The sequence below is a fragment of the Lycium barbarum genome, chromosome 9, assembly GCF_019175385.1.
Source record: "Lycium barbarum isolate Lr01 chromosome 9, ASM1917538v2, whole genome shotgun sequence".
NCBI lineage: Eukaryota > Viridiplantae > Streptophyta > Magnoliopsida > Solanales > Solanaceae > Lycium > Lycium barbarum.
The window spans coordinates 123,143,184-123,156,151 of record NC_083345.1 but is presented as its reverse complement, the minus strand read 5'-3'; the positions used below and the strand labels follow the sequence as shown (position 1 = coordinate 123,156,151).

Genomic DNA, 12,968 nt, shown 5'->3' with positions numbered 1-12,968 from the left:
TCACCCAGTAACCCCTTCAACCACTCCAACTTTATGTATTTTAGTGTAGCTACGAATAGTAATTTACAAAATCACCGTAGCTACTGAATATAAATAAATTAAAAAGTAATTATTATCACTAGTTACCTTTTAGAAAAAGCTACACCAAGTAAAAATTCCTAATTAATAATCATTATTTGACAGAAAAAAAAAAGATTATCCAACACTTTTTCCAATGATTATTTTCATTATTTGGATGGAAAGTTACGTTTGTACCAATTTAATATAGCGATCTCTTAACAGAATATGTATTGCGTGCATCTCACTTTAACTTCTTTTTATTTTTCTTTTTTTAAAAAAATTGTTAATTAATAAAATAAATTTGTAAACGCATTTAACTAGCCAGAAAAGACCACACAATTTCAATAAAAGACAGGTGATTTGTATGGCTTTGGCTTGTGCTCTTATATTATTGAGGTGATTTGTATGGCTTTGGCTTGTGCTCTTATATTATTGAGGTGATTTGTATGGCTTTGGCTTGTGCTCTTATATTATTGGACAAGTATCTTCTTTGATCCCTTGCTTGTAGTATATAATTACTTTGAATTTTGTTCAACTGATACTTCTCTTATGCCGTTATGCTTTTCACCTACTTTCGGTTGAATTCATTAAAAATGAAATGTCATTTTAAAGATCAATGACAGAATTAACGTACCATTCAATAGATTTTAGCCTTGAAGTCACAATACATATATCAATTAACCATGATTAAGTTATAAAAGTTTATACACAAAATAGAGGATATACATATATTGATTTGTGTAAACACCGAATGTCAGTAATTATTTACAGTAGTCTAATCATACTTTAGTGATGGGTCAGAATTGAAAATTAACCGCAGTTTATCACCTTTAATTACACTTCTTGCAACCATTACCATAGAAATTCCAACCTTTTCGATTGAGCACTTACTATAAAATTAGAGTAATGTACTTCATGGCTTGATAATCCATTTCGATGCACCATGTGAATTACTATCAACTCGAACAATTGTACAACTATGCCTTAATCCCAAGCAAATATACCATGTGAATTACTATCAGCCCGGACAATTATACAACTATGCGTCAGTCCCAAGCAAATAGGTGTCGACCATACAATCCTCACTGGCTATGTCGCGCCACTCAAGCACTGTCAATCAAATATTATAAAAAGATTAGTGTCTATAGTACACTTGATCCTAGCCAAAAGGCCGAGAAAGGTATTTGAACATCCGTACAACAACTACACCTTAGTTCCAAACAAGTTGGGGATCGGCTATGCTGAACATCATCCTAATAATATTTTACTACCAACACAGAGAGTAAGAAAAGACACCTAAAGCTTAGACCAAATGTACAACTATAGAGACATAGCTGCTGCCCATTGGGGAAAGGTCCTAACAGTATTACTAAATCTCAAGCAATTTAAAGGCGGTACAGATTTGCACACTCAGAATAACCAGCCAAGAAACCAAGTCTTCAGACTTTTGCCTCTTGCTGTTTAAACACACGCCAGAGGAACACTTGAACTTGCTGTTTCGAGCTCCTGAAAATTCAGAAAAAACATATAATGTCTATCAGATGCTAAATATGCAATGTCCATATAAAAGCTAAGTTGTTTGGACTCGGGTGCGGGTGTCCGATAAGGGTGCGGATCTAGAAGTCGGATCCTTCGTGATCCAAAATTTCAAGATTCGGGGATACAGATCCAGGATCGGGGATTCGGCTAAAAATAATTCAAATATCTAAAAATAGAGTTATAAAACCTAAATTATGAGATATTATGTGGAAAATTTGAGGAGAAAATATTGATCAAGAGAGAATCTCGGAGGAGCTAACGAGGAAAAGGAGTGACAATAGATATTTCTACATACAAGGTATTCCATCTTCTTCAATTTCGCCATAGCTTTTATTTTGATTACATAAATCATTGAATCTGTCCAGAATTCCTCCCTCGGTTTTGGTCAAAGTACTCAAAATTAGTTGACCAGATTGGGCACGAATCCCACACCCACGCCCATGTCGGGTCGACACGGGTGCAGCACCGAAAGTGAAGAGTCTGAGCAACATAGGATAAAAGATGATTGGCCAAATATATTTATAGATCTGATATCAGACCGAGCTGACAACAGAGTCTGACTACCAAAAGGGCCTATATATCCAATGAACATACAATATATACGGATCTTAGATTGAGGTACTTAACAATAGCTAGTGCAATCAAGGAATGAGTAGAAGTGAGTGTTAGAACAAGGAGAACAAGAGAGGGTAATTTGCAGCCGAATGCATATTGACCGCCTCTAACCTTCCAGGTCTTCTATCAGGATACACCAAACATATAGTTTCTAAGGCTAATATTTGGTCATATCATGCACAACACTTCCAGCTATATCTCCCAAGCTTTACATTTTTCTTTCAGTCAGAGCATCTTTATGGGAGTACTAAACTTAAAAACCTCCCACACAATTAGTGGTTATTGACCTGTTCCAATCAAATGAATCTAAAATAAGATTCACCAAAGCAGTAAAAACAAGGTTTCTGCACAAAATCAAATCCGAACACAATCAATAACAAAAACCTAAACCACAAAAGTAAAAAAAAAAACAAGTTGATAAAAATCACTAACTGCTGCATGAAAGGAAGGTTCCCCTGAGGAAATCTGTACCTGACGCATTTGAGAAACTTCTGGAGTAGTACAGACTCGAGGTCTTAAATTGTGCTGATCCTGTTGCTGGAGATCTAGCTTTTCTAATTTCTTTTCATAAAGTGCAAGCTCCTCTGGCTTCTCCCACTGTATGCATGTTTTCAGGCATTCATCGACTTTTGAGGGGCACGGGATCAAGTGGGTAAAGAAATTGGACAATTAATGAAATCTTACCCTGCTTTCACACGTCACACAGTTAAAATAATATAAGAATCCGTCAGGGCAGATATGTTCACTCCATTCACAATCTATAGACTCCACCATCTCAGCATTTAAAGGTCTTGCATTGACAGAAGATTCAGCTGATGGCAAAACATTATCTGATCCAACATGAGGGCTGAAAACTGCCTGAGGATTGGTTCTGTTATTTGGAGTCTGCAAAAAGCAACAGATACTTGAATCATCCTTTTTTTAATCTAAGTGTCTTATAGGTAATTCTGTAATGGGGGTTGCACATTTTTCACATAGGCAAGATCGTTTAAATTGTGCTAAACAGATCAAGGTCTTCTCTCAAATAGGCAAAAAGCTTACGGCTCTTAATAGCAATTGTTAGGACATTCTAATAGTAAAACTCGTATTATGACATGTCGCCATCTACTTAATGGAGAATATTGGACGATTACCTCATTTGGACTGTGCTGGTTAGACTGGTTAGCTGCCATATACCCATTAAAATGCTCATTCGTATGGGATGGTGGCCTGCAAGAGGTAAGTTACAGAAATGGGAATCAGCAAGTAAAATTACAAGAGGCGAGACAAACTAAAAGCTAGTCTAATGTATTTTGACCAGAGCAGGACTTGCATAAGAAATGCACCGGAAAAGAACTGAAGGAATAAATAGAAAGTGGTCAGATAGAAACAAGATTTATAGCCACTTGTTACAGAAGATACTAGATGCTGGACAAGATGCCTCTGGAAAGTAGAAGCAGCGTTATAGAAGGCAGAGGCTTGCGACGAGGCATTTTATCTCACATGGGGTAAAGCGTAAACCCTAAGGTAAAGGACATGAGTTCCCTGAATATTTAATTTCTTACATTCTTATATAAAATAAAATAAGCATAAACTTACCTATTCATAACAATTACATAAGGAATTGTATGAGATTCATTTTTGACAAGGTAAATAATTTTATTGACATCGAAATTCATAAAAATTCCCATAGAGAATACAACAATCATTCATTTGTCAAAGAACTTTGAGGGTTAACATTACTAATTAGGGAATTCGACACATGATATATATATATATATAGATTTATTTTTTTGGAGATAAAGGTAACTTTTGACACATGATTTGCATAGGAACTGTTGGGCAAGCCCCGAGCGTTAGGTGAGTTTAGGGCTCACAATCGCGCGCTTGGGGCGTAAGCATCACAAAACAAAGCCCCACATGTGAGCCTCAGGGGGTTTTGCAAGCCCGAAAGAGCCTTTTAAAACACTGATAATAAGCACTTCAACTTTCTCAATCAAGAGAATCTCAGATATCGGTAATCACAGTAGGGAGAGGACTGAGGAGTATCAGTTCAATTCTAGTTTCTTCAATTTGTGTTCAACTTTTTCATCTAAATTTACTACTACTTTGTGTCTTCAGAAAAAGTAGTTGACTTGTCCTACAAAAGAGGTATTCCTAAACTAGCAATGGTGATCCATTCAAAAAGATAACTTTGTCCTACAAAATGAGGTACTCCTAAACTAGCAATGGTGACCCATTCAAAAAGATAAAGGGAAAAACAATTATAGAAGGATGCACACCTTGACTCTCCCAACTTGGGCTTCTTAGGATCCGCAAATCGAACAATCAATGGGTGTTCACATATCTGAACCACAAGCGAATGGAGCAAGGAGATTTGGTTTCAGATTAGACCAGAACTATACATTAATACTGGGACTTACATTAATTACATAGGCGCCATTTAGTGCATTCATTGCCGCAACTGCCATGTCTCTACAAGCAAACTTGATAAAAGCATTTCCTTCAAGACAAGAATAATATCAACATCAAGAAGAAAAAGTTGAAATACAGAGCATGTATAGACAATCCAGAAGTTGGTGTGCACATATTATATCTATGTAGAGGCAGCATGAATAATAAGCATGAGCATCAAAATATGGCAAATGGCAAATGCAACTACACTAATAAAACATGTCAAGAAGCACTTGATTAGTAGAATTAAGAAGGAAGTCCAACCAGATTAGCTGTTGGCAGCAACTAGAGAAGCAACCATAGTGACACAGAAATATGTCTAAAACTAGGTTCAGTAAAAGAGTAATTTTGCAAACTGTTACCAAATGCAAAGACTCCTGCAAATTAGATGTCAAAATAATAACCAGAGAGAGAGAGTGGTTGTTTCATACCACGGGGCCGTCTTTGTTCATCAAGGATAAAGAAGACATCTTCAATAAACCCATATGGTGAAAATACCTGCCAGCAAAGGCGTGCATACAAACTCAAAACGTTTCCATTGGCTCAAAAGTGAAACAGATAGTGTCGTCTCTTATCTGTGACTTAATTTGACCGTGTATATAGGTTAAGGATTTAATTCACTTCATATGATATTTTTAGAGGTAAAGAAATGAGCATTGACTAATACGAGGATACAATATCATGATACGAACTCGTCTTTCAAACATGAGAATGGAATGAAGCTTGTTATTTGGCATAGTTTATGACGCACTTTACTATATGCTAAATCAAAAACTGTGTCAGGTAAAGTGGGATGGAGCAAGTTACACAACAGCTAGAGTGTGTGCCCAATACATATTATCTATAGCATGCAAGAACAGAAGCATGATACATGCAGATTCCTCACATATATATACAGAATGGACAAATTGAACAAAGAGTAGCAGTGAAAAATGAAGGAGCAAAAGGGAAGATAGAGTCTAGATCTTGGTTAATCGCATATGTGAAGCATACATGCTCAATTTCTCCTTTGGAAGCTTGTTTCCTCAGACCACGAACATAAAGTTTGTGAGTGTGTTCAGCCAAGATTCCTACAATAAGAGAAAAAAGAGGTCAAAGTGGAGATTAAAATAATAAAGCATTGCAAACGAACACGTAGAGGCACAACGAGATAATTGAAAGTTCAAACACTGTACACTTGGGAAAATATTCCATGTCAGTTCATTAAAAATTATTTTGAAATTCCCAAGAATCATTCGGTTTACTATTATTCTTAAATTACTTAGCATGCCTTAGCCTTACTAAGTGTTTTCCTGGAAAATATAGTTTCGGTCATACACGGAGCTTTACATAGCAGGTGGGGAGTTAGTTTGGTGGATAACATAAATAGTGGAAGGGTACTATATTGCTTTAGTTAAAACTTAACAAAGCATATGATAACTCAAGTTGAAAATTTAAGGATAAGGTCTTCAAAACGCTGGGAGCTTATTTTGTGATCCTCACGTAAGGTAATAGACCTATATTACAACAACAACAACAACAACAACCCAGTGAAATCCCACATCGTAGGGTCTGGGGAGGGTAGAGTGTACGCAGACCTGACTCCTACCAAGGTAGGACGGCTGTTTCCGAAAGACCCCCGGCTCAGTAATAGACCTATATTATTATCGATAAATTTAAACAGAGAGAACAAAACAATTACCAAGACGATCTCGTTCCCCGTCAGCGTACCTAATTGTTAAGGGAACCTCACCCTGCAAGCAAGAAATAAATATATAGAAACCGAGTAAGAGGAGAACAATAGTTTCTTGAGAAGGTAAATTATTTTAACTTCACAGCAGAGAAGAAAACTAACCCCAGGAAAAATATATCGACCATGGAATGCTCCAATAGCCCTATTAGCTTCATCTAGCGTTCTATACTTCACAAAACAGCATTCTGCAGTGTAAATCATCATTCATTTTTATTCCTTCTATCGAAAAATATTTTCTGTTATCTATACTTGTCCAAAAAGATAATATTATAATTCCAGGATGATACATGGGCACGGAATATCGTGAACATCAACAACAGAAAATTGCACAGAGGAGGAAAGATCAAATCCTGGTAATTTAAAGGATCCACAATACTTAAATTGCAATTTAACTGCTTTGAATTGCTTTAGTAATACAGAACCCAGTGCAGATGGCATGGCATTTGATAAAGCAACACCACAATGTAAACTAAACAAGAACACTAGGCCGATAGCCTGGAAACTGCAACTGCAACTGTTACAACATTCCTTTACCTTTCCTAAAACCAGTGGACTTATCCATGAGACGCACAACCTCAACAATATGTCCATGTTCAGCAAAAACAGAGCGAACCTGAATTGAAAGAGGCATGCATTAATATGGAATCTGCAAGCACTTGAGTGATTAAATTTCAAATTTTTAATATCCCGGTGAAATGGAACGCAACTGGATCACTGGACAGGGAAAAGTCTGTCCCTACTAAAGTTGGACCAAAGCTAGGACTTAACCTATTCTTCCTAAAGGGATGGATATCTACAACTTTTCTGTACATATTATTTTGTAAATGTTAGTCGACGCCTACCACTTTGGGATTGAGGAGGTGCTGATTGATTTTAATTGAACAGCAGGATACTACGGGTGAGTTTAGTATGAAGGAAATTCTTTTACTGGTAAACAAGTAGGTTTCTTACTTATTTTCTAGTGTTTGGTAAGAAAGCAAAAAAGAAAAAAAATATTCAAGAGCATTTACATGTAATCTAGTAAAACACTATGGGGGTGCATGGTGGCGGAAGTGGGGTTTGGGAGTGGTGGGGTGGATAGTTAAGGGATGGGAGTTGGGGGCGTTGGATTGGTGTGGAGGAGTAAATGAACTTGGAATGTTACTTATGGAACTTGTTCTCTCAACTTCCATTAGGGAAGTCATTTTTCCTCATTTTTAAGGAAATTGTTTTCCAAAAAAAAAATGTTCTCCAAAAAATTTTGACCAACCAAACATGAGAACATTGGAAAACATTTTCTGGCAAATGTTTCCTCCATACCAAACACACCCGATTTCATATCTATTTGATGCAGTTAATCCAAGACAAATGAAGTATATATGTAAAATATAGGGCTTAGAATTCCCAAAGATAAAGGAGTATACTCCATTTCACAAAAGTTGTTTTTGATGTTGCAGCTTCTTCACAGTTTAATAAGTTCTGAAGCAAAAAAGAAATAGTTAATTGATATTCAGAACAAATATGAAAAATGTAGTGGATCCTTGACAAAGGGGTGACAGCATGAACTAAATATATAAGTAGCCAGTTCTTAGAACATGCAATGACCACAGTATGTTGCTAAATTTATTGGCATATACATCAGCTAATGTATTCTTCCAGCTGGTTGTTAAATCAAAAACCTTGAGTTACTTCATACACCTATATACTCGCTAACAATAATTTCACTATATTACATCCAAAAGGAGGGAAGGTATTAATATAAGTGATACGAACTAGACGGATTAAGGTTTAATCATTCTAGATACATGTTTTTCACAGTTAAAAAAACTTTCATTAATAAACACCATGTTAGTGTTAAAAAATATGTGCAAGATGTGTGTGTGTGCGCGCGTGACTCTGCTTGAGTAATTTATATTGTCTGAATAAATGTCATGTTAGTACACATGCATTAGCTACGGTGTTCTCCAAGAGTCTTTTTGTTTGGTCAGGGATTTGTATGTCAACGTAAGTTACATAAGAGATTTCGAGAATCTCTAATTTCATAGAACATTCCATTTGTCTTTAAAAACCAATTATTAGGTATTGGATGATTGCCTAGCTAATTGAAGCAAAATGGATATAGAGGCTTTAGATGACCGACCTCAACTACATCAGCGTCGAGGCTAATAGTAGTAGCTCTTGTTGTTGTTATTATCTAAGCTCTTATTAAAAGCCTCAATTCCCACTCTTAAGAATAACTCATAGCACACAGAAGCTCACTTTTTCAGTACAACCAAACAAGCAACATAACATGGAAAAAAGAGTATCATTTTTTTTTATATATACTCAATTATAACACTTACATCTTCTTCTTCCGCGGGCCTTGGAATTCCTAGAACATAGAGTTTCACAAAACCGCCACAATCCTGAGAGTCTAAAAGTTTTTCCAAAATTCAGCATTCTTACATGGAAATCCTGCAAACAAAAATTCAATAAAATACAAAAAACTCCCTCTGTCCCAAAAAGTTTGGATCTTACGCTTACATAAATTCAACTAAGTGAACTTTACCAACATTTTTAGAATGTATCTTTCCACTAATTTTAGACAAGGCAACTTACAGTACACTTTCCTATACTTTCCAAACGTCCAAATTTTAACTTTAAAGAAAATTAATTGGACTCGTTTGACCATAAAAATTATTCACTTTTTCCAGAATAATTTTTCACTTCATTTGAAAATCAGCGTCTGGCCGTGAAAAATTACAAATCCAACTTGAAGTTGTATTTCAAATTTGGAAAACAGCTTATAACCTGTTTTCACATTTCTCCAACTCACTTTTCACTTTTGAAGTTGTATTTAAGTACATTCAAACATGAACATTATCTATTCCAAATATTCTCTGCAAAAAGTATAACCAAACACAACTCCATCTTCAACTCCAACACTACAAATTCCAAATAAAGTGAAAAATATTTGGAATCTATTGCCAAACGCCTACTAAGTGAACTTCACCAGCATTTTAGAATGCATCTTTCTGCCAAGGAAAATTGCAACTTATAATACTCTTTTCTTTAGTTTCCAAATGTCCTAAATTTTAACTTTTTAAAATATGAAATATCAAGTCTCTCAAAAGTTAAACAAATTTAAAGCCTGTTTGGCCAAGTTTTTAGGAAGCTAAAAATGATGTTTTTGACCAAGAATTTAGGAGAAAATAAGTGCTTTTGAGAGTAGCAGAAAATGTTTTTTTTGAAACTAAAATGATTAGTTTTTCCCCGAAAACACTTTTCTTGAAAGCACTTTTGAAAAGCCTAGACCAAATACTAATTGCTGCTTAAAAATGTTTTTTTCAAATTGATTAGCCAAAATACTTTCGAAAAAAAAAAACATTTTTCAAAATAAGCTGATTTTAAAAGCTTGGCCAAAACAGGCTATTATTCTTAATAAGCAAAAGTGCCAAGCAAATTAGGACCGGGAGATTTTTTAATCATAGGAACAAACAATAACAATACTTTTGTACTAAAATACTCGCGATATTTGAGCTGTCAACTTACTAGGGCCCGTTTGGCCATAAGAATTATTCACTTTTTTCGGGAATCAGCGTTTGGAAATAAGAATTCCAAATGCAACTTGAAGTTGTATTCCAAAATTTGAAAAACAAGAAAAACTTGTTTTCAAAACTTTCACTTTTTTCACAACCAAAACAACTACATTTCAACAAAAAATACAATTTCAAAAACTATGGTCAAATATAACTCCAACTCCAAAATTCCAAAAAAACTGAAAAAAGTTTTTGGTTTCTATGGCCAAACGCCTACTAAATATAGAAAGAGACACTCTATTTGCGGCGGATGACCAAAGACACTTAAATTGGGACAGAGGGAGTAAATTTTTTGTTTAATATGAAATAATCAAGTCTCTCGAAAGTAAGTTAAATTTACAGTTAATAAGCAAAAGTACCAAACAAATTAGGACCGGGAATTTTTTTAATCGTAGGAACAAACAATAACAATACTTCTGTACTAAAATACTCGCGATATTTGAGCTGTCAACTTACTAGGGCCCGTTTGGCCATATCAATTATTCACTTTTTTCAGGAATCAGCGTTTGGAAATAAGAATTCCAAATGCAACTTGAAGTTGTATTCCGGAATTTGAAAAACAAGAAAAACTTGTTTTCAAAATTTTCACCTTTTTCACAACCAAAACAACTACATTTCAACAAAAAGTACAATTTCAAAAACTATGACCAAATACAACTCCAACTCCAACTCCAAAATTCCCAAAAAAAAACTGAAAAAGTTTTTGATTTCTATGGCCAAACGCCTACTAAATATAGAAAGAGACACTCTATTTGAGGCAGATGACCAAAGACACTTAAATTGGGACGTAGGGAGTAAATTTTTTGTTTAAGTATGAAATAATCAAGTCTCTCGAAAGTAAGTTAAATTTTACTGTTAATAAGCAAAAGTAGCAAACAAATTAGGAACAAACAATAATAATACTTTAGTACTGTCAACTTACTAAATATAGAAAGAGACACTCTATTTGGGGGCAGATGACCAAAGACACTTAAATTGGGACGTAGGGAGTAAATTTTTTGTTTAAGTATGAAATAATCAAGTCTCTCGAAAGTAAGTAAAATTTAATTTTACTGTTAATAAGCAAAAGTACTAAACAAATTAGGTTAGGAGGGGGAGATTAAATTAATAGTAAGAAGAAACAGTAACAATGCTTTTTATACCAGAGTTTAGTTGATCGAAAGGTCTCTTACGACCCGGAAAAGGTACAGAACCACTGAAATTCGGGTCGGAATTAGGGTTCCGCCGGCGATTGAAGTGATTGCCGTCGCCGGGAAAGTTCCGGTGAAATTCCGGCGGGTTTCCCCATCGTTCTCCGTTACGCTGCTCCATTAAGCATCAAACTTGTAAATTGATTATTCTAACAACTTGTTATTTTTTTTGGTTTTAATAGAGAATGCGGGAGTAAAATGACAAAAATGTCCTTTAATTACGCACTTAACAATTTTGATTGTTTAGGTTTGTCAAAAAGTTAACATTTTTAGTGTCCTTCAAATATTTATCGAACTTTATATTTTAATTTAACAAAAATAGTGCCAAAAAATAAATATAAATTAACTATCTTTTGTCATGAAAAAGAACCCATAAAAAAGTTAAACTAATATGCACATTGTGTACAAATTACTATTACAACAACAACTCAGTGAAATTCTCCATCGTGGGATCTGAGGAGGGTAGAGTGTACGCAAACCTTACTCCTATCAAGGTAGGACGGCTGTTTCCGAAAGACCCTCGACACAATAAAAGTATAAAAGCATAAAAGGAAGTCAGATAAGGTTAAGAGATTCAGATAAGAGATTAGAGATTCAAAGCGATATGAAATTGAAATAATGCAAGCGACACAGGAAATAACACATAATAGCAGAAATCGGAGCAGATAACACAGGATAATCAAAGCACAGGAAATAATAGATAATAACAGAAATCGGAGCACAAGAAATTATATTGCAATAGTGCGACTACTAATAAGAACGGATAACGAGACTATCTATTAGCCTTCTACCCTAATTTGGGTCCTCCAAACCCTTCTATCTAAGGTCATGTCCTCGGTAAGCTGTAGTTGCGCCATATCGTGTCTAATTAACTCTCCCCAATACTTCTTCGGTCTACCCGTACCTCGTCTGAAATACAAATTACTATTACAAAAAAATAAAAATAAAAAATAAAAATTGGGATAAAGAGTTTCTTCCAAACTGTTTTTGCCGAACACCTCACTTATGATTGAAGTCTTCGTTTTTTTCTTTCCTTCTTATAAGCTCCCTTCTTTTATTTTGATTTTTCAGTTCACTAAGCAAGCCAAATTTTTGTCTTGACTAAAGGCTCTTACACTATTCAAAGTTGTGGTGGAATGAAAATATTCATTTATCTTTAATCAAAGGTTTCGAATTAAATATCTGGGTATGAATTTGTCTTTGATAAGAAACGATTTATATTTCAAGGTGAATTTTTCGACACGAATTCGAATTAGTCGGATAATATTATTGAGGATCTAATGTTTGCTCATATGTTGTTCAACCTTATAAATAAAATATCAGATTATCATTTAACGATTGCAATAACTTATAAAGAGTTCGATCACGATCTAATATTTTCTCATAAAAAAATTGAATTTATTCAAAAGGGATGGTCTAAAAGATTCATTACTTGTCAGAGAAATAAAAAAAGGGTTATTTACTAAATGACCCATATTTAGGATCGACCCAACAATTTAAATAGTGGTGTAAACAGTGAATTACTACTTCTTATTCATTCTTATTATTTCCCAATCATTGATGTTGCATAGCTTCCATTTTTAATTGTCTAATTAGTAAATTAAACAAGTTGAGGGCTTATATTAAGGCAGTAATAGAACTTTAAACCCGTTTCATTGTTTTTTCTTCCTGTTTAGCCCTGTTTTTGTTTTACAGTTTAACTGGGAGAAAGCATAATAACAAAACTAAACTAGTTTAGACCCAAAATCACTACCTTGACGAAAGGCAATTACTACTTTCACTTTTATCCAAGGCATCAACAATAAAAATATTCATGTACAGATTTTCAAGAAACCACAAAAA

General features: G+C 34.6%; 1 protein-coding gene across 3 annotated transcripts; it reads right to left on the bottom strand.

The window, feature by feature from the left end:
• Nucleotides 1-727: 727 nt before the first annotated feature.
• Nucleotides 728-11,282, bottom strand: LOC132609818 (flowering time control protein FCA-like). 3 transcript variants are annotated; one of them, XM_060323979.1, is made up of 13 exons: nucleotides 11,079-11,282; nucleotides 8,701-8,771; nucleotides 6,914-6,992; nucleotides 6,482-6,564; nucleotides 6,329-6,380; nucleotides 5,641-5,717; nucleotides 5,079-5,145; nucleotides 4,617-4,696; nucleotides 4,476-4,540; nucleotides 3,348-3,423; nucleotides 2,899-3,099; nucleotides 2,686-2,811; nucleotides 728-1,170 (listed from the first exon to the last, which is right to left on the bottom strand). In XM_060323979.1, exons 1-13 carry the CDS (start codon nucleotides 11,245-11,247, stop codon nucleotides 1,150-1,152), a joined length of 1,167 nt encoding a protein of 388 aa, XP_060179962.1. In that variant the 5' UTR covers nucleotides 11,248-11,282; the 3' UTR covers nucleotides 728-1,149. The 3 variants fall into 3 exon arrangements, with proteins under 3 accessions (XP_060179962.1, XP_060179961.1, XP_060179963.1); XM_060323978.1 differs by lacking the exon at nucleotides 728-1,170 and adding an exon at nucleotides 1,172-1,566 and having other exon boundaries at nucleotides 11,079-11,281; XM_060323980.1 differs by lacking the exon at nucleotides 728-1,170 and adding an exon at nucleotides 1,172-1,566 and having other exon boundaries at nucleotides 8,701-8,812; nucleotides 11,079-11,215.
• Between the last annotated feature and the right edge of the window lie 1,686 nt (nucleotides 11,283-12,968).

Excerpts from the sequence above, each read along its gene's own strand:
- LOC132609818 (XM_060323978.1), bottom strand. The coding sequence starts at position 11,247 with ATGGAGCAGCGTAACGGAGAACGATGGGGAAACCCGCCGGAATTTCAC. Across the intron at positions 5,146-5,640 it reads CCAAAGGAGAAATTGAGCAT|GTATTTTCACCATATGGGTT; the intron begins GTATGCTTCACA and ends CTTTGCTGGCAG. Across the intron at positions 4,697-5,078 it reads TGAACAAAGACGGCCCCGTG|GAAATGCTTTTATCAAGTTT; the intron begins GTATGAAACAAC and ends CTTGTCTTGAAG.